At 43.7% G+C, this 21,676-nt stretch overlaps 2 protein-coding genes across 2 annotated transcripts; one reads left to right on the top strand and one right to left on the bottom strand.

Annotated features, from left to right (window-relative positions):
• Positions 1-7,554: 7,554 nt before the first annotated feature.
• On the bottom strand, positions 7,555-7,974 carry LOC125321169 (histone H2A-beta, sperm-like). The gene has a single exon (XM_048293563.1). The coding sequence runs from the start codon at positions 7,972-7,974 to the stop codon at positions 7,555-7,557; it is 420 nt and encodes a 139-aa protein (XP_048149520.1).
• A 3,345-nt stretch (positions 7,975-11,319) lies between these two features.
• Positions 11,320-18,181, top strand: PDCL3 (phosducin like 3). The gene is made up of 6 exons (XM_048325740.1): positions 11,320-11,397; positions 12,751-12,880; positions 14,039-14,129; positions 14,788-14,931; positions 15,783-15,991; positions 17,306-18,181. Exons 1-6 carry the CDS (start codon positions 11,392-11,394, stop codon positions 17,446-17,448), a joined length of 723 nt encoding a protein of 240 aa, XP_048181697.1. The 5' UTR covers positions 11,320-11,391; the 3' UTR covers positions 17,449-18,181.
• The last annotated feature ends 3,495 nt before the right edge of the window (positions 18,182-21,676 follow it).

Raw genomic sequence — 21,676 nt, forward strand, 5'->3', positions numbered from 1 at the left:
GACTAGGTAATATATTTCCCCATTATTTCAGAATAGGCATCCGGAACAGCACAATATTAAAATCATCACGGACATTTTAATGATTTGTTTTGAGTAACTAAGTGCTTGAGTGTGATAATTGATGAAGCCAAAGCACTTTGAAAGAAGAGGAACAAGTACTGCTGCTACACACAGACATGATTTGATCAGATCATGTATTTTTTTCAGCTTTGCCTTACTGGCTATCATAAAGCACAAATGATGCACTTTGGAGAAATATTCTGAACATCTGCCCTTTTCTCCTGAAATCATGCTTTTAAAAATGTAGTGCAGCTGCTTGTGCTTGTACTGTATGGAGTGTTTTGGTACATGGAGACATTTATGGGCACAAAACTTCAAGTACTAAGCAGTTACTTCCTTAGGAAGAGAAGAACATAGTAAAATTGAGGGTCTAGGGATACAAATGAGGCTGCAATTCCTGAATGTACCATTGGTTTCCTGAAGCCCTCTGTTACCCCTCCTTCTCTTTGGGCATAGTACCATTTCAGTTACACTGGCACAGCCACATGTGATTTGGAGACACCTTTAAAAACAAACCCTGAGATACCTGCAATTTTGTTGTTTTGTGGGGTTTTATCTGGGCAAGTTCCCAATTTGGGCTGTGTTAACAGAAGTTTGGTTGGCAGATAGAGAGAAGTGAGGAGTTGTTCGGCAATTTTTGACTGCATCTAGAGTAGAGTGTTCAGTTTGGACCCTCACAATACAGGAAGGCCATGGAAAAACTGGAGGGAGGGCCTCCAAGGTGGTGAGAACTGCATCACCTACCCCTGAAGAGATGCAAGGGCAACTGGGCTGGTTCAGCCTGAAGGAGAGATGCCTTCAGGGGAATCTAATATACCCTCCAGTGCATATGAGGGTCATCAAGGAGACAGCTGGGCTCCTTACAGTGTGGGGTGGGAGGACAAGTAGCAACAGGCATAAGTTGAAGCAAGAGCTGTTGAAATTTCCAGGCAGTGCAACCAGTTGTCCAGAGAGGACAGTCCTTGGAGATTTTCAAGACCAGAGTAGACAACAGCTGGTCTGAATTCCCACTTGGGACCAGACTAGAGACCTCCTGAAGTCCCTGCCAGCCTCAGTTATTCTGTGACATGAGTACAATATCATGCTATTTATTCCAGCCTCCAACAGGGTCAAGACCTGGCTGAATTACAGCTCCTGGGCAGAGGGTGCTGGTGGGGTTGGGGCGGTTCCCAGGCAGGCTCCTCAGAGAATTGAGGCCTATTTGTGCCCTCATAGCACCCTGTTGCTGTTGTCAAATCCTGTAGGAAATTATTCACCCTTGGAATGGGATGCTGGCTCCTCTGGCTTCTCAGGTATCTGGAACCAGTTAGGATGTCCCTCTGGAAGGAACAACTAAGCCAAATAAAAGTGGTGGGGATGCACTCTGGAAATGCAAATAAATAAGAGATAATGACGCAAAAGCACTGCAATGGCACTTCTGGCTTGTTTCATGTCAGAGGCCAAATCTGAAAAGTATCAAGTTTTGCTCAGTTCTGCATAAGTATTGGTAACAGGTATTGGCTGGGGTAGAGTTAATTGTCTTCACAGCAGCTTTTATGGTGCTGTGTTTTGGATCTGTGACCAAAACAGTGTTGATAACACAGGGATATTTTAGCTATTGCTGAGCAGGACTTGCACAAGACCTGTTTCCCACCCCACCAGTGGGGCAGCTGGGGGTGCACAAAGAGTTGGGAGGTGACAGAGCTGGGACAGCTGACCCAACTGCCAAAGGGATATCCCACACTATAAGCTGTCATTCTCTGCAATAAAAATTTGGGAGGAGAAAAGGACATCCCCCCCCCCCCCCTTTGGAGTGATGGTGTTTGCCTTCCCAAGTCACAGTTAGGCATGATGGAGCCTGGCTTTCCTGGAGATGGCTGAACACCTTCCTGCTGATGTAAAGCAGTGAATGAATTCCTTGTTCTGCTTTGCTTTTACCTATTAAACTGCTTTCATCTCAGCCCACAGCTTTGCTCACTTTTACCCTTTCAATTCTCTCCCCAACCTTTGGGGAAAGTAAACAAGCTGGGGAGTTAAACCACAGCAGTACTGCACCACAGGCAACTCATGCTGTGCTCTCACAGTCAGCAATGGCTTTCTTCACCCTCAACAGGTTTCAAGAATAACATCTATTTGGGCCTTGAAACTTAAATAAGATTGATAAATAGGTGGTAATTTGCAGGTGAGAACCTATCAGGCTCCTCAGCCATCTGTAGTAACTGGCTCCTCCATAAAAAACACAGAAGAGCTCTTCTTCATTACTCAGTGGAAATCTTTGCTCCCTGGAGCAATGCAAATGTCACCTGTGAAACAAGAGAAATTAATAATATAGAAATGCAAAGGTCATCTCTGGCTTGAAACTTTCTGAATATCTCACTTCAAAACCCACGGCAGAAATTCAGGAGCGCAGGTGACAACAGGTGACAACAACAATTAGAAGCACAGAAATATTTCTGCAAGAAAAAGAGGTGAAAGCTCAGTTCTCACTGTCAGACAAAGAGACAAATCAAGAGTTTCATGACAAGGTATACAAAGTAATGAGTGTGTTTAGAAGAGTAAATTGGGGCCTATCCATCCTCTTGTAATAAAAAGCATCAAGAAGGCACAGTCAATTACACTGAGAGGCAACATATTTCAGCTGCAAAGGGGAATTATTTTGTAGCACTTAATCAACTCCTGAAACCAGTTGCCACAGCTTAGAGCATGTGGTTACGAACAGCTCAGAGGACTCTTGGAAAGGCAGGAATGGTCAGGAGCGCACACCTTCGTGCCTCCTAACTTGACTTGAAAAATCACTTCAGGCTGGCCTAGGACCTTAAAAGCCTGGCCTGCTGGAGCTGGGCTCAGGAAGGCACTGCTCAGCAGAGCGCACAGCAAGGGACCTGGAAATGCACTCACCTGTGGGGGAGTGAGTGCTGCCTGGCCTCATGACATGCTGCTCACCAAAGAGACAGAGCACGAAGCACAAGAGGAAAACCTTCTTGGTGTTTTACTTCCCTCTCTCTGGTCCCTTCGTGATCTTGTGCCTTGGACAGCCTCACTCCCTTCTCAGCTCCCACAGGGAAGTGCTCACTTACTGAATCTTCAGGTAACTGCAAGCTGGGAGGGATGGCAATGCTGCAGGACAGAGTCAGCATTCAGAATGATCTTGGCAAAGATGCATATGGAAAAAAATATGTACAGCTCACTGGGGATGAAAGGAAGTGATTACACATAGTGAAGAATAATCAATTGCAGCTTTGCAGCAAAGGGGATGGGTAACTGTAGAGAGTCAAATACCATAGTGTTGAGGAGAACACAAAAATACAACATGGAATGAATAAGAAACTGTAGAGACTGTCACAGGGGAGGTGTTGCATTACTGAATATAGGTAAGGCTTCATGTACAGAGCAATACAGGAGAAGAAAGGGGAACCACCAGCAAAGAGGAAAGGCAGAGGTCAAGGAAAGTTGGAACTCTGAAGTGGGATTGATTTTCAAGAAGGAAAGTATGAGGAGGGGAACGATAAAATGCTTCATTTTAAGCTCACCATTCCTGTAGGCATTCATCAATGCCTGTGTTTACTTATTTGCTGGGATCTTAGAGTCAAGCAGTGATTCCAGGATATCTACTGGTTTCTTATGTGGAAATCACTCTTAAGACAGATTTACCTGTTCCAGACAGCTCACACATTGCAATTGCCATCCCTCTACCTTATTAAACAGGGTAGAAACATATCTTTGACTGGGCTGGAGTGCATAAACTGTCTTAATCTATATATCTATCACTCTGATAGATTTCTCCACTGAACAACTAGAAGGAGCTACTAAGTCTCCTTCAGTCACTTCTGGATCTACTTTTTCCAGTGTACAAAACCAAAAATATGACTGATCTTATAGCAGGTTATGATTCACCACCTAAAATTTTGACATTTCTCTTGTGCAAAGAACCTTGCACACCAAACACCATCTCTCTATTAGCCTTCAACCTGCTAAGAGATCAATACAGGTAGACTGAATGATAACATAAGGCAAACTTGAAAGAAAAGTATTTTGCATATCTTTACTACAAAGCTTCTGCACCCAGGGGTTACCACACAGCAGTCCAGATAGTACTTGCTGGATTACTGCACTGAAAGATGCGTACACAAGTACAGGCTTCTGGAGTACAGTTATCTAAATATTAACCAGAAAAATACCTAAATATGGATTAGAACTTCCAAAAGAAAATGCAAAAATGTGCAACGCACATGAACCGACCTCAGAGCACCCACAGACAATCATGTGTGATCCATCAGAAAAGAAGCAAAATTCAGGAGCCTCATTCAGCACAGCACCAAGGTCATATTTCCTCTCATGACCCTGGCATGAACTGATGTGCCACAGCCACCTACATACACCGCTGCACAGCTTGGCCTCTCCAGGGACTTCACCAGAGACACTGCTACGAGAAAAAAACACCAAAAATAGCTTTTGCTATGACTCAGTAGTCTTATACTACATCTTTTCCTTCATTTTCACAGCTCTGTGTAGTCTGCATAGTTCCACAGACTATGTATAGTCTCAGATTACAACCCAAATTCACTACACTGTGACTTTCACGAGAGCAGCAGTTGACTTCCAGGACAAGAGTGTTTAGGAATTGCAATATTTAGACTGGTCAGCAGAGGGCAATGCCAGGATCAAATTTGGGGTGTTCAAAGCAGATGCACTCCGGGCCCTACCCCTCTCCATCGTGCGCTGAGCTTGACCAGTTCAGGTAGTGAATGAGTTCAGACCTTGTACTCACCAAGACAAGAATCTCTGAGGCCATAACTTGGGATGCTTCCTCTCCTTACAGAGAAAGTAAAGGTGACAGAAGATATCAAGCCTATAAACACACAAATCTCAATGCAGAGTGAGCAACAAGCACTCTGCACAACTAAGACATCCATCAACAGCATCCAGTCCTCTAGACAGATAAAAGAAGAAGAGTTTTTCCAGGCATCATTTCACCTCCATGCTTCCATCTGCCCACCACTTCACTGAATTGTGGAGCACCATGTACACGCATTTTCTAATGGGTGTTATTGAAGACATCTGTTTTCCTTGAGAGACACTGGTGCCATGACATAACTGAGTTAGGAAAGTAACATCACATCAAGATAAATGTGTTTTGCAGCATAGGTAACAGGAGAGTTGCCAGAGGAGCTGTGTTTTGAATGGTTGTTTTCTTTTTTTGCTTCGATTTGCAACTAAGTCACATACCGGCCTCAGCTACAGGTGATTGAGCCAAGTTGAAACCTATAGCATGAGACATGAGAGAACTAGTCATGTGCAAAAGTACCATGCACTTAATGTCTCGTTTTGTCACAGTAAATGAGCACTTTGGTGATCAACAGAACAGGCAAACTTATTTCTATTAGATTTGTAGTTTGAAGAGGATCTCCTATACTGTATTACATGAAAGAAAGTTTTTAATCACAATTTCATTAGAATCACCTGGGGTATGATTTCCATACTACAGTTTCCATGCTTCCAAGCACTTCATTGAAGAAGGGCTTTCCTGTGGGTATGAAGCTAAACATCTACACTACTAAGATGACACCTTTATCTTTCCCCTTTGTGAAAAAAGGGTATAGTTACTTAGCCTCAAAAGTTTTGCTGTGATACTCTGTGCATTTCTGTTCAAAATCATTCAGAGGGCTTATTAATCAACCTGGATACAACCCCAACTTTCCAAGGAAGCCAAATATTGATGATCTGGATATTTGTCTGAACTTGTTCCCAATGCCTATGGTTAGAACAAATAATGATATTAATGACCATGATAGACTAGTAATATTTGTTGAGAATTTACCTTATGATCAAATAAGAGAATTTATCCTTGAAAAAAACTTGTTTTCTGATTACATGAATGCAACATTATTTATCAGTTTAATTAGTGCTACTCTAGTAAATGTTTAAGTGCTTCTCAGCATGTTTTGCAAAACTGGGTGCCAAAACTGAGTTCTGCATTTTTCCCCTCTCAGACTCGCAACACCTCTAAGCAAAAAAAAAAACAAATAAACCCCCCAAAAAACACAAAACAAAAACCCCCAACTTTTCTTATTGTTCTATCCCCAGGTTTCTGAGGATCTATAATTTCACTGCTGATGTGTTGTAAGGCAGCAGTGAAGTGCCATAACTGTGTTTATTTCCTCTTCAGCAGGAGAACATTTGATCTGTTGGTGGCCCCTGCCAGGGCTGGCTTGAAACTTAATGAGCTGCATTCACTTCTAACAAGTGTTGTGGAAGAAAGAATATGTCTAGAAAATATCAGTAGTGCCGTTGTGTAAGTAACAGGACAGCAGGTATAAATGCAGAGCAAAAATGGCCAGAAAGTATCCTGACATTCCTCTTGCCTGACAAGCTTTATAGTGTAAACAAAAGAGTATCACTCAGTTCTTCCTGCCACACAGGGAAATTTTCTTCGCTTTATTCTATTGTGAAATGCTACCTCACACAAATTTTACATTCACTTCCTGCTGACATTTATGCTGCTCTTTCCTTCATGGTCTATATCTATCTCTCATTCTATTTTTACAGCATTTTCATCTCCATTCTCACATTTCACAGTTTCTCACCACTTCGGAACTATTTCTCTCAACAACAACTTCTACTTGACCTTTTCCTCCTCCTGTTGCCCCAGCACAGAGTGTCCTGGTACAGAGGAAGAAGGCAATGAACAGGCTCTGACGAGGAACATGCTATAAAGCAAATACCAGAGAAAGTTTCCTTTGAGAGGAACTATTACTTGTTAATTTCAGTCAAAGTAAGTTAAATGGCCCTGAATATGGAAGAGCCATTTTACTTTTTTGAAAAGATGCAAAAATGACTATTTAAAAAAAATTATGGATCCATAGAGGAAAGCCAATGGACTAGGGAGGGGAGAAGGGGGGTAAGACCCCTTCTCACGTTCTTGATAACTTTGTACAATAGACAAACACTGAAATTATCATCTGTGTTAAGAGAGAAGACATGGCTGCACCAGTTTCTGCATGCTTTGCCGCGATAGAGACTTAGAGTAATGATGGAGCAGTGTAAAGAGAAGCAGATGCTCAGTACAGTTTTATGAGCAATACAGCTTTAAAATGCACAGGGTTACTAACTTTTAAAGCAGAGTTAAACAACCTCTGAGGCACTGAACTAATTGCACCATGAATCTGTGCTAGATGGAAGAAAAGTTCACAGGAATAGCAGTGTGTATCTTTTCCCTCCTCTCCCTGATTCACAACACTTACCTGTAACGTGTTTTCAAAAGTAAGCATGTACTGGACTTTTTAAAAAAAGTTATTCAGGCGCTATTCTAGGCTATTTTTTTTTTTAATATTTTCTCTGTTCTTCCATCCATGAGAAAAGGAGACCAGTGTTGCATTCTAGAAACTTTGTTACATGCTTTAAAAATGCCTTAAAATTAGCAGGCAAAATACTTGACAAAGAAGCAAACACATACAAATTAGTGGTACTGAGTTCCATCATCCATAAGTGCACAGACCAGACCAGGAAAAGCAAGTTTCAGTGGCTACCACCATATTCCTGAGATGAAGCAACAGTTCTACTAGTTTTCTTTGGAAGGAGCTGAGAGAGGATCTTTGGTACAACCCCGCCTTGAGGAATGGTCACACAGGCAAAGAATTTGTTCAGCTCTTCATCACTTCTCACAGCTAGCTGAATGTGCCTTGGCAGGATCCTTGTTTTCTTGTTTTCATGTGCAGCATTCCCTGCCAGCTCCAGGACCTCTGCTACCATGTACTCCATTACTGCAGCCAGGTAGATGGCAGCACCAGAAGCAATCCTATCAGCATACTTCCCTCTTTGGAGGAATCTATAGACACGACCCACAGGGAACTGCAGACCTGCCCTGGCTGATTTGCTTCTCCTTGATGCACTTCCAGGCTTGCCAGCCACTGCTTGTTTCTTTCCACGTGCAGACATTCTGACAGGTAAGGAGACACAGAGGGCTGGAGGTCTTCAAAATACTTGGGTGCTTGGGCTACAGCTAATGGATAGCAAGAGGAGGCAAGAGCAAGGTCAGTTACCCTTTCTGCTCTTCCACATCAAGGACAGAGCTCATGCTTTTCTTGAGGAAAGAGCTCACCACACACCACAGTCTATCAAGAGCAGAACTAAAATTTTAGCTGTTATTGCCCTTTTACAGCCTGCCTTTTAGGAGAAGGATCTCATTGCAAATCCTGTCAAGGGTTACTGAAGTTAGATATGAAAGGCTCAGAAGAAGAGAGGCTTTACCCTACTACTTGGAATGTATTTGGGATTGAGGCACAGTGGATCTTCTCCAGTAAGATTTTTTTAAACACCACGGCTGTTACCTCAGAGCTAACTTGAGGCCAAGCCTGTCTCTTCTTCCAAGAGGAATCTGTATTATAACAACTTCTACTATCAAGTTACAACTTTCCTCCATTTTAAATCTAAAAATGGAAAAATTCTTGCATCCCACAGCTTGTTATACCCAAAATACTCCAGGACATTTTCATACAGAGTTTTAAATTAATTCCCCAAGTGTTATTCTCTGGCTGCTATGAGAGTACTACTGGAAGTCTTCTGCACCAGGAAAAGGATGAATTGATTTGGACAGCACAATGCAGACTGAAAAATAGAAATTACCATCTACTTCCTCATGACAAAGGAAATTCAGCCCAACTAGAATACTCTTACAACTAGAGTAGCAAAAATACTCATTTAAATAACATTTCTAGTCTATGAGTAAATAGGACAGTTAGCTTCCAGCACAGCTGTTTGCAATATACAAGAACACCCATCCCTACATTAATATATAGGGTTTTTACAAAGGTTTAAGTATTTAAGAAAAATCAGAATAAGCTTTGAGAAGAAGAAGAAAAAAAAAGTAGAAATAAAAAACCCCAGCCCCTAATAAAATTTAAGCAAACCAAACCATAACTCCTTATCCCTATTACCAGACAATACTTTTTCTAAATTACTCACAATACAGGCATACTGTGCAATAGAGGCAGCTAACTTACAAAATAACATGAAGCCCACAACTACTCTAAATCTTCCATGATATATTATAAATGAAAAATGCATCACACTACCTTCAAAAATTCTTATTTTGTTCTAGTCTATGCCTTACTGCAACCTAGCCTCAACCACAGGCAAGCCACATAACACCTCTAACCCCTGGGCTGAGAACCTTTTTATTAGCAACATTTTCTCTTCATCAGTGGGTCACCTGGGTAATTAATTAGTCATTTGTACACATGCTTCATCTTCCTTCACCTAATCCCTGATTTGGGGCAAAATGAAGAAATATGTTACAGCTGCTGAGAAGCAAATTCCCTGGGGTGAGGGGGAAGAAGGCAGGCTGTCTCCGAGGGCTGAGCCATAGCTACATTTCAGTCTCATTAGGACACTGCCAGTTCTCACCCACTCTGGCTGGAGTATTTCTGTCTGTACGCTATGTGTAAAAACAGTCCCCTCCTTCCTGACGAAGCTGGATAAAAAAAGTACATAGGGAAAGTGGGCTTTATAAGTATATTTTTAGTTGGGTGGGAGGGGGAAACTGTGTTTTGCTTTACATGTGTCCTGGGCAGAGTAATGCTTGGTTCACATCGTGTCTGACCCCCACCAACTGATGTGATGGGGCTGCTCCTAAGATTTAGGCTTCTGCCCCCTCTTCTGGTAACTGTCGCAGATGGGGCTCAGGGTTTACTGTGGTTCTGGGTGCTTGGCTAGTTCCTCTCAGTTCACTTGGGCAAAAATCTCACCTCAGGCAAAGGAATATTTTTGAGCGCCTTTTAAAAAAATGAGTGCCTGCTCATACTCTTTCTGTGTTTGTTTTCTGGCATTCAAAGTAGGTTCCAACCAGCAACATACAAGAGCCATGGGTGTGAACAGTATTTCAGCCACAGAAGATGACTATTTAAACCAGAGGGTACTCTCGGAAGCCCAGGCTCTGGCAAAACATTCAGACAACAGAACTGTCATGAGCAGCTCAGCCTTTGGTTCTGCCTGCCAGATACCAACTGTGGGTCAGAGCCTCAGAGCACCTGTATTTGTGGCACTCACCCACTTTTCCCATAAGGATGAGCATTTAGTCCAAGCTGAGTGAGGTTGAGTTTCCCACCACCTCAGGGCATTGCACAACTGGTATGGGGTACCCTCTGCATCTCCAAATGCTCACCATAAGGACTGATGTCCTCTCAAAGGACAGCTGTCCATTTCTTCTAATTCAAAGGCAGAAAAGGAGGCTGTGCCTTCCCTTTAGTAACCCAGACTTAGCATAGGGAAAGTGGCCAGCCCACTTCAGAATAGCTGGCTGGTAATGGACTGCCCAGGATCTTACAACATGTGGAAGTAGGGCTCCTGAATTTTCATTTCAGCCCTTGCCAGAGCTGAGACAGTCCTTCCTCCACACACCCAAACACAGTCTTAAGGCCTGCTGGCAGATTCTTTAGGGTCCTTTTCTGGGGACTGAGATCTGGGCTCCCCCTTTCTGGGCGAGCATCCTGTCCATTGGGCTAGAGCATAAAAAGAGGGGAAGGGAGGCAGGAGCAGGTCTCTTCCCTCTTCTCTGCTATGTGTCTTTGAGAAGCAAGTTGAAAAGATCTACTCAGTTCTTTGAAAGGGCAGGCCTAGGTGCCCATTTGTATGGAATGGGGTGTTGATCCCAAGCAGATTTGGGTCACCACACTCGACACACTTCTCAGTGTTTTCTGAGTGATACTTTAACTTGGACTCAAAACCGAAATAAAAGTAACTACCTAGAGACAAATTTTTGGTAATGTTAGTTGGCTAACAACTAACAATATTACAAGTACAGCTAATTAGGCCTAATAAGAGTAGATAATACAGCCTTGATTGCTTACTTTATTTTTATTTTAACAGGTCAGGGAAAGAAAAATAAGCAGATAAACCAGCAGGGAAATAAAGCAGGGTATGAAATGCAAACGGATAAAAAAGGCTCAGTGAAGTGGAAAGAGAAAAGTTACAGGGAATCACGGAATAAGATTGGAATGGAGCACGGTGGGTCATCTCTCCACCCTCCCTGCTCAAGCATGGTTATTCTAGGCCCGGTTGGACCAGTTTACTGGAAGGTGCCCCTGCCCACAGCAGGGGGATTTACGATCTTTAGGGTGCCTTTCAACCCAAGCAATTCCGCGGCGCTCTCTAAGCGCCCATGCCGGCCCGGAGCCCCTACCGCGGGGAACCAGCCTTATTAGGCCGTGCGGGAAGCGGCGCCCGCCCGGCGCCCGCCCCGCCCGGGAGCGCCGCCTCCTCCGGCCGCGCCGCGCACGCCGGGACCGGCCCTGCCCGGCCTTGCCCAGCGCCGCCGCCGCTGCCCGGGCACGGCCGCGGCTCGGCCCCGCCGGCACGATGCAGGTGAGCAGCCGCGGTGCCCCCGTGTCCTCGCACCCGGCCGTGTGCGGGCGGTGCTGCGGGGCAAGCCCGGCCGGGCCGAGGGCTGGGGCCCCGCCGACAGCCACGGGCCGCCCTCCCCGGCCGAGTGCCCGGGGCAGCCGGGGCGGGGGCGGCCCGGGTTCGTGCCGCTCTCTCGGGGCGGACGTGGCTGTTACGCGTCAGTGTTCTTCGGAGCTCCGTGGCTGGGTTTGTGGCGATTTGTTGCTTTTTTTGCAAGTACGGTACTTACTTCACTACTGTAGTGAGCGGGGGCGTTTCAGGCAGTGCATCAGCGTGTTAGTAAACGATAGTAAATGCGGGGTCGAGGGAAAGGTGACCACGGTCAGAGACAGAAAACAAATAGTATCTGGTGTTCTGTGTGCTGAGCTACATTGTTCTCTTTATTTATTTCTTCTTTTTCTTCTCTCTCTCTGTCCCCTACCCCTCCCTTCCTGTCCCGGTAGCCTATAAGTGCTGGGGTTTAGTCTGAGAAGAGATACGGTGATATGGATGTGAACAGACCTAGTGTAAGGTGTACTGATACAAGCTGTAGCAAAGCAGTAGGCGCGTTCAGTTTACAAAGTGGACCTAGGCCAAGATAGCAAGGAAGCACAATCAGCCTGTGGGTGCTTATCACTGAGATTTCTTGTATTTTAAAAATTAAAATTGCCTGCTAAATAGGAAAGTCTTACATTGAGCTTTTCAACAATACACGGGGGCCTGTTGGCCTTGTTTTGCAGGATTATTGCAACTATTTTACAGTGAAGTCTCAAGAATAGTTTAGCTGTAGATTTACATCTGAATCCTTAGCAATGGGCTTGGCTGACAGAGACTGCTTGCTTTTCTCTAAACACTCACATGGTCACTCTGACTTGAATCTAAGACGGAGACTTCCCGCGTACTGAGAGGCCTGTAAGGTTGGTGCCTGTGTATGTCTTGTCACTAGTGCTTCCTGATGCAGTGACCATTGATTTGGTGGCCTGTTCTGCTCAGGGTCTATAAGGGAGCCCTTTGGCCACCATGCTTCCCTGTCACCCAGCTGATACCCTCTCCTTTCATTGCACTTTGTTAGAGATGCAGCAGTGGTTACAATGCTTCAAACCGTGGTACCCAACCAAGGCCTCACGTATGTGCTGTGAGTGGGAGGAAATAAAACAAAGTCAGTCTTCGTGGTGCTACAGGTCTGGGGCTGGAAAGAAGCCCCAGCATCAGGAGGATTCGTGCTGTGACTTTCTGGTACCATCCATCCAGTTACCAGTTTAGCAACTGTGTTGAGTTCTGGAAGTGGTAAAGTTCACTTTGAAGAAATATCATCCATATGTTGTTCTGTTCCAGGATCCAAATAAAGACACAGAGTGGAATGACATTCTGCGCAAGAAAGGTATCCTTCCTCCAAAGGAAAACTCGGAGGAACAGGAACGTGCGAAGGAAGAGGAGCAGTTTGCCATCCTTCAGAAATCTCTTGGTGAGTGACCAGCCAACTCAGGCAGCCGCACAACAAGCCTTGGAATGGCTTCTGGGGGAAGCTTTTTCAAAGAAATGGCCAGCAGCAATGTTTATATGCTTGTAAAGCAATGTATCATTTTCCAGGTCTGTAGGGATACCAGAGCTTCATCTGTGCAGGGTGATCAGCTGATAATGGTATCAAACAAATACATTCCTGAACACATGGATTCTTCCAGCACAGGAAAGCTTTTTTCTTCATGTCAGCTCTGTATTTTTATGGAAGTAAATGTTTGAAAACATTTTTGAAATGTTTGTAAACATGTTTGGAAACAGAAACAAGAACAATGCAAAGGTAGTCTAGCAGGTGAAGTGCATGTCTGTGCTGCAGCTGCTAAACTTGAAAGCTTGTGCAGGTAGTTGGATGCTAGTCTAGGCAGCCTTCAGCTCAGAGGCTTTTCCATCATATTCTTTCCACCTATATATCTAAAGCACATAACACTTTCTAAAAATCCAGTAGGAATAATAATGACAGGTTGAGAAAGCAGGGGCTGCTCAGCCTGCAGAAGAGAAGGGTTGGGGGAGAACTGTAGCACCTTCCAGTGCCAAAGGGACTGACAAGAGAGCTGGGGAGGGACTTTTTTGAATCCTAGAACAGAATCATAGAATATCCTGAGCTGGAAGGGACCCACAAGGATCGCTGAAGTCCCAACTCCTAAGGGCAATTGCAGCTTTATGATACCATGTATGGTATCATATATAGGTAACATAGATAGGATAAGGGAGAATAGCCTTAAGATGAAGGAGAGTAGGCTTAGATTAGATATTAAGAAGAAATTCTTTGCTGTGAGGGTTGTGAAGCACTGGAACAGGTTGCCCAGAGAAGCTGTGAATGTCCCATTGCTGGAAGTGTTCAAGGCCAGGCTGGATGGGGCTTTGAGCAGCTTGGTATAGTGAAAGGTGTCCCTGCCCTTGGCAGGAGGGGTGGGAAGTAGATGGTCTTCAAGGTCCCTTTCAACCCAAGCCATTCTATTATTGTAGGATAATACTCAAAAAAATCCACTCCATGTTTCCTATTAATCTGTCCTTAGAGTAAATAAATTCTGTTGGATTGATAAAAGATGATGAGTTTTAATCCTGGAATGAGGTTTTTGCTGATTTGATGTTTCTTCCATTTTAGTGAAAACTTATGAGGACATGACTCTGGAAGAGCTAGAAGAGAATGAAGATGAATTTAATGAGGAAGATGAGAAAGCTATTGAAATGTACAGGTCAGAGCAGCTTGCAGAACTTGGCTTTAATGATAATTGGAGGGTCTTTCTTTTATATGCTTTTTAGATATTGTTGAAGAGAAAGAATGTTTTTAGGATGATGGAAAAAGGGGGTTGTGTTTCTGGTCTCTTGTGGAGCTTCTAAGTGTCTTTAAAAGGATAACAGTGTTTGAATTCACTATCCTTTATCTACGACCTAGCTTTGCAGAGATAATGTGCACCTGCTGAGTGCATGGCTGGGAATCCTGAAAGCTTTGAAAATCACCTCCAATATTTCCTAACTTTTGTGTGAATGAGATTAAGGTGCTGCAGATTTGCATAATTAGTGTTGGTTTCCGTTTATCTCTTAACCTCTCTCATGGTTTTTGCCATTTAGTTTTGTAGTGTATTGCCTGCAGAAGAAATGTCTAGTGAGGCCAGAAATGAGGAGAAAAAGGCATTTCTAAAAACATAGTTGTACTTCTTGCATGTTGGTGGTTTTAACTTACAGTGCAAATACAAGAGCATCTACTATGTCATTTTGCTTTCACTGCTCTGGGGTTAGAAGAAGTTTGTAGTGTGTCTCTGAAGTCTAGGTTTCAACCAGCTCCTTCAAGTGTTGTTCTGTCAAGAAAATGCTTCTAATCACAAGATGTCTTTTCCATTCCTGGCTATTCAGGCAGCAAAGGTTAGCAGAAATGAAGGCAGCTCAAATGAAGAATAAATTTGGGGAAGTTTTGGAAATTTCGGGAAAAGATTATGTTCAAGAGGTTACAAAAGCTGGAAAAGGTATATGGGTAGTCTTGCACCTCTACAAACAAGGGTAAGAATTTGTTTTTAACCATTAAACCTTGCACTGTCAATAGCTGAAAATGTTCCAAGGTAAATTTGTAGTTATTGTGGAACTAAGGACTGATTCTGGAGTTCTAAGAAATAAAAACAAATTAGTAATTTCAATACTGTTGATTCAAGACTGCTGGACTTCATTTTAGAATGATGTAACCATGAATTGGCTTTTTTATACATTGATATGACACAGCATGATGTGTACCATACAGCTGCCATAGAGGTAGCTGCTGCCACTGAAATATCCAAGCTGTGGAAACTATTCTGCATTAAATGCAAGGGTCAGTGAATAAGAAGGATTGATGTATATTTAGCTTGGTTTCTAGTGGCATACAAATGGAGTGAGCAAGCTTTCCAGTCCTGTCACCATGATAGAAAACCTTGTCAAAAAGGTCTGTTAAGTGCTAGAATTTTTTGGAAGGGTTATAAATACTTGCTGTTGTTCTTTGTCTCTAATTTCCTCACAGGTGTTGATCATCATTTGCATGCTTTCTTCCAGGAGCAGCTTTTCTTTTTATTTTGCCCTTGCTCATGAAATTTCTAAGTATCTTAAATCCATAAGTTTCCCTGTATATAATGGGGATAGAGGGGAAGGCTGCATTAGTAATATATTAAAACAAAACCCTACCACACACCACAATCTCAGTGGTGCTGATCTCCTTTGAGTCCTGGAATACTGGACAACAAAAGTATCCAGAAGTTGCTTCTGGTACTTTCGTTTTTCCAGAAACTCATCAATCTGATATTTCTGACCTTTCTTCTGGAGATGTTTACTTTTGAATTGTCTTGTGTTTTTTCCTTATGTGTGTGTGTTGCTGTTCTTCACAGAATTCCACTCTGTGCCTTAATAAATCAACATATGAGTGGGCTTGCGAAGAAGTTCAGAGATGTGAAATTCATCAAAGCCATCTCTACCACCTGCATTCCCAACTATCCCGATAAGAACCTGCCTACGATATTTGTGTACCTGGAGGGAGACATCAAAGCTCAGTTCATTGGGCCTTTGGTGTTTGGTGGCATGAACCTGACACGGGACGGTGAGTGGCTGCATCTCTGGTCTTCCGAAGGCAAAGCAAAACTGTTTTGCTGGGAATGAGAGAAATGAAGCTTAGGAGGAGAAGGGAGGTACTGAAAATCATATTAGATTTTTTTTTCCACCCCTATGGCTCAACCACATGGCTATCTTGTACAAGCAGTGATAGGCCAACATATAGAGATTTGTCTTGTGTGTGCAACTGTTTATGCCCTGTGTTGGGTGAAACACATTTTGCTGGATATATTAAAGGGTAAACAGTACCCATGCATGTTCTTTGGGTGTCTTGGACATGAATGATTGCCCTTGCCTGCAGTGATAATCTGTGCACTTGCCTATTGGACTGTAGGGCTCTTTGTTTCATTTTTAAGACGATGGCATATGTTTGTCTGTTGTTCCTGACTGAGTCAGCTTAATTCAGTCATCGCAGGAAGCTGTGCACTGAAATTTCTGCACTTTCTTTTGTCTTCATTCCTTCTCCCCTAGGCCAGGTGCCTTCCACTGGAAATTAAAGAAAGTGTGAGGTTGGATTCATTATTCTGTAACATCTGAAGGAAATTAGATTTGATTATAGGATTGTCAGCAGGAGTAGGAGAAGGGTTTCAACTGTATGTGTTGTATTGACTTTCTACCACTTCTGGGAAGCAATCCAGTCCAATTTGGGCCTACTGCTGGTGGTGGTCTCTCTTTACTGTCTTAAGGAGCTAATATTTAGTGTGTGATGTAGAGGCAAAGGGGTGAATTCTATTTACAAGGTACATCCCTGAAAAATACCTATAATTCAGATGTGTACATGAAATTTCCACAATTTTTTGCCCTTTATTAAATTTATTTCCTGCCTCTTCTGATTGTGGTGAGCTCAGTGTATGATGGGAACAGCTGTAATGTACGAGCAGTATTCCTTCACTGGCAATAGATGTGCAAACATGTCTTCTGCCCTTATGTGCTTAGAAGGAGGTACCATTCATTTTCCCTGGGAGAGTTGCCTCTAAAGCTGTTGCTCTGTATCCATCACCTCTTCTGCACTCCTGGTTGCAGGGTGGCACTGGGGATGTCACTGGTGGGCTGCAGAGCAATACCCTGACCTCTGTGCCCTGGGCTGAGACCTGTGCCAGCACTAGGGACTGGGAAAGGAGGGCTTGGTTGGAACAGGTGTGGTAAACAGGGCAGGAGCTTGGCTCTGGTTGTGGAAGAAGAGGAGGAGGACCCTAGTGTGGTGGTGGTGGTAGGGTGATAAGGGAAGTCAGCTGGGGAGTGAAGGGTGGGCTTTCTCCAGTTTGCTCCCGTATGTTCATGTCTCTTGTTTTGCATTGCACAGAATTGGAGTGGAAGATTTCAGAGTCGGGTGCCATCAAGACAGACCTCGAAGAGAACCCCAGGAAGCAGATCCAGGACCAGCTCATGTCCTCAATCAGGGCGTGTGTCCCAGCCAGGGGGGACAGTGACTCAGAGGATGACTAATTCCTGCGACTGCATCCAGACTGATGCAGTGTACTTGCAGCCAGTGTTCCCACCTCAAGCACTGGAGACACTCCTCAAGGCCTTGCTGAGCCCCAGAAGGGTCACCTTTCAAGATGTTCATTCTAGAAACCTCTAGAAACTAAAAACATTTCTGTTTTTTAAAAATTGCAGCTTAAGATGCTGAAAGACATTTTGTATAGTGAAGCCTGAGTAAATCTTACTCAAGAGTTTTAAAATACAGACATGACTAGAAACGGGTCTCTTGTTATTATTTTCATAGTAAATTGCTGACTTCTTTAAAAAATTTGAAATATGGTGTGAAGTGCACTGTTTTTAACAAGCTTAAGTTGTACAAATCAAATCTAAATAGCTGCTCTTAAATAATTGCTTATGGCACTTGGATGGGCCATCTCTTAGCCCACTGTGCTCAGACCTCTGACAGCCTGGACTTCATAGAGAGCTGGGGGAGGGTACCCGTGGTATGGGTGCTTCTGAAGGTGGTATGTGGTGCTCTGCAGAGATGTGCTGGCACCAGAGGGTCAATAAGAGGCTGTAAGCTGGGACCCTGTGCATCTTGAGAGAGGCCTTGCGGATGGCCAACCTCTCCTGGGACCTGCTGAGTCCAGAACTCCACTTTGAGTTAGCAGCACTATTTTGCCTTTCACAAGGGCTGAACTTCCTGTACCATCTTGCCTGCTAATTGCAGAATAAAACTCAAGCTGGTGGTGCTCAAGCGTGAAACTGCTGATTTCTTCCACAAGATCAGAAGTCAGGTGTTCTTGCAGTAGTGCCATTGCCAAATGGGAGGGAGGATGATGTTTGAGGAACTGAGATCTTGCTATATTAAAGATTTCTATCTTCTAGCTACAGTAATAGTAACTGAAGCCTTAGAAGAGTATAAACTTAAATACCACCTTGATTATGGATCTGCTGACACTGAGAGCTTCTTGATTATTTTGGGTTGGATTTAATGTCCACCTACACTTTCAGTTGGTCTACACTCAGGCTAACAATCTCCAAGAGCTTTTGCTAACGAGGCTGCCCCAATGACATTTTGTTAAATTGCTGGTGGATTCTGTGGGTGGATGGTACAGAATGCAATACTCAATAAGAAGTGATATTTTTAAAACTTTTTTTTCTTAGTTCGTAGTGACTTTCAAGCATGATTCCTGCACTCTAGACAAATCAGTGTGTAGACCAAACAACAAATAACTGTTCCTTCAGGTGAGCTTGTAAGATCCTGATGGAGAGCTTCCTCTGAGATGTGAATGGTGATTTGAGTCTCACTTGTGTCTTTTCTTGTCTTTTACGTGTTTTTTGGCAGATAGCTAAAATATTAATCTTGTGCAAGTGAGCCAAATGCAGCACAATAGAAGCTGATAAATCCTGAGTATTACTATACAGCAGCACTCCTCTCATGACTATCCCATTTGGGACTACCCCAAATGCTATCAGACTTGATGCTTTACTGTGCTCACCTACAGCTTTGTACAGTCTAGGAAGAGGACAACTCTTCCTCTGTGTAGAAGCCTACACTGCATATTTTGCTTATCTTTTGCTTGTTCACATTGAATTGGTCTTTGGAGTGACCTCAGATCATGTGGACTGCATTCCTTTTGGAGTAAACTAGAGGAGCTAGAGGTGAATAAAAAGGGGAGGTGGGACTTCAGACTGTTTCCTTCACAGTCTCTTCTTCCAGCTGGGTCTTAAAACTATAGCTGTGTTCCCCTTTTGTGTGTGGTCCAATGGGTTTTGTGAGCTCTTGGACCAGCGAGAGGACAGCTCCTGAAGAGGAGCAGGGCTGCCTGTGGGTTGTCCCAGGCCACTCAGCTGCGGTGAGCCAGATACCCTGTGCCTGGGAATGGTACCTGTGGCACCCCCAATTGTAGTTATCTCTTTCCTCTACAAGAAGCAGACCTGGTCTGCCTGGGAGGTTCATCCAGGAGATTAGCTAGGAGAGGGGGAGAGTGCCTGCTCCCTGCCGTCGGGGCTACAGCCGGGGGCTGCCTCACCATTTCATAGGCAGCTGTATTTTGGTAGAGCAATTCAGGAGAAATGGAGACAGTTTGACCTCCATCTTTTATCCTCAACTGCTTAATCTGCTGGCATGTTGGAGGATGCCACTGGAGGATGCCATGCTGAAAGGGGCAGATGTGAGAATCATCACGAACTAGAAGAGTCTGAATATCCCGCCCAGCTGATGACACCCACATGGAGCATCATTTCAGATGGTGTCTACACTCCTCACTCCTTGGCTAGGTGTTAAAATAGCTTTTTGTAACATTATTTTTCGTGCCAATCATATTGCCGTGCTCAAGGCCTTTTGTAGAAATTAGGTCTCTGCAGGAAACAGATAATGAGATCTGTTTAACCTTTTGGCAGAGCAGAAGCTGTATAAACACAGTTAAGGGAATGAGCTTTAGCTTAAAAGGAAGCTGGCTGCTAAATAGCAAATCAAAAGAGTCAATTATTATACATTGCAGAAAGGGGCAATATAATGGGAAAAAATAACTGGAGAGCATGAACTCTCATTTGCCAAGGCTTGGGGCACTGTTGCTAAATGCACTATCAATATTTTTGCAGCCTGTCAACAGTTAGTGTCAGATCAATGCTCACTTTTCATCTGTGTGAGAAGGGTCTTTCTGTCAGCTATCATGGGAGAAATCAGAGGCAGCAATCCTGTAAACAGTGCTGAGGCTTGGATGAGTTGCTGTCCTGCATACTGCTGTGAGAGCATCCCTGACTCATCCCACACTGCAGCCGTGCCAGCAGGTGGTGGGAGAGGGAAAAGTAACCCCAGGCCATAGACGGGGGCAGATGATTTGCCATTAGTGGACAGTCACTCCGGAGTTTTTTGTCTGAAATGTAAGTGCACCACTAGTAATAAAAAGAGTTTTCTTCATGGTGCAAGTCTGAAGTCTGCTGCTTAGCCAGGCCATGTGAGCAGTTGCATCAGGTTCACGGCAGGCTGCCCTGATCTGGATAAGTTACCATTCTGATCTTTTTCCCCCCAAATCTTCTTGTATTCACAATATGGACTCACCAAACCTGGAGGGCAGCGTTTTACAACAATTTCACTTGTAGAGGGAGAGCCTGGTGTTGTGCAAGCAGGGCAAAGCCATGGTTAAGCTACCAGTTCTCCAGGTACTGAATCCAGCCACAGTCAGGGACCTGTACATAGGTAGAAGCATCCTCAGGACTGTGGCTGCAGGAGGTGAAATGAAGGAGAGTCCTTTGAATGGCTGTGCTGTCCTGTACCTGTTTTGGCCGGGTCCTACTTTCCCAGGGCTCAGCTCAGCCTCTCCTGCCTCCTCCTTGTGGCTGTCCTATCATCTGCTTTCCCAAATATGCTCAGGTGGATATTTGGTTGGCCTTGTTGCCAGGAATAATTTAAGTTAGGTGAGATGACTCACTATGGGAAAGCTGGGTGTGTGCCTCCAGCTCTGTTGGATCAACACACAGGATGGGCACACAGTGCTAAGCCATAGCTTAGCCTGACACCTGAATACTAGTATTTGTCTTTGCAGAGTTCATGAAGAAAGTCATTCTGATCTACAGCAATTCTCATGAAAGTTAAGGTGCACTTTTTATTCCTGTTTTAAAAACTCAAGTTCAGAATAATTTGTCATTATCCTCTGGAAATCTGGGGAAGTTAATCTACTTCACAGGCAATGAGAAATGAAACTTCTAACAGAAACTTCGGTAACTTAGTTTGGAGTAGCTCTTTTTTTGCGAAGGGGTTAAAACCCCTTGCTGTTATATGAACATTTTGCTGCATATTTATTGGGATTGGATCATGTCTAAAGAAACTTTACTCTCACTGAGATCAAAGGGGAATGCTTCCCCATCATTGCTAAAACTAATATATTCCCTGTTTGGAATTATTTGGAAGGCAATTGAACTCATTTCTCATCTCAGCCCATTATAAATCACTCCTCATTTCAATCTCATTTAGTTAATTCAGTCATCAAAGGGTTGTAGGAGGCATGAAGTATTTTATTGATGTATTTAGCTCTTCACAGAATTAAAAAGAAGTATTGAACTTCTTAGGTCTATTTGCAGATGGCTCTTGTGATGGAGGAAAAAGCTTCCTTCCCTCCTGTAGAAGCCAGAACCATTAAAATATGAAAACCAAACAGCAAGAGACTCTCTCCAGGCTTCTGTGGGAGACTGATGAACAATATGACTTGTTTTCATATACCATGTTTAAAATTTCATCTCTTGACAG

The sequence above is a fragment of the Corvus hawaiiensis genome, chromosome 2 (assembly GCF_020740725.1).
Source record: "Corvus hawaiiensis isolate bCorHaw1 chromosome 2, bCorHaw1.pri.cur, whole genome shotgun sequence".
NCBI classification, from domain to species: Eukaryota; Metazoa; Chordata; class Aves; order Passeriformes; family Corvidae; genus Corvus; species Corvus hawaiiensis.

What these genes read in the sequence shown, in the direction of transcription:
- LOC125321169 (XM_048293563.1), bottom strand. Translation starts at nt 7,974, where the DNA reads ATGTCTGCACGTGGAAAGAAACAAGCAGTGGCTGGCAAGCCTGGAAGT.
- PDCL3 (XM_048325740.1), top strand. An exon ending in CATCCTTCAGAAATCTCTTG is followed by an intron (nt 12,881 to 14,038) that starts GTGAGTGACCAG and finishes CTTCCATTTTAG; the next exon opens with TGAAAACTTATGAGGACATG. An exon ending in TTGCACCTCTACAAACAAGG is followed by an intron (nt 14,932 to 15,782) that starts GTAAGAATTTGT and finishes TGTTCTTCACAG; the next exon opens with AATTCCACTCTGTGCCTTAA.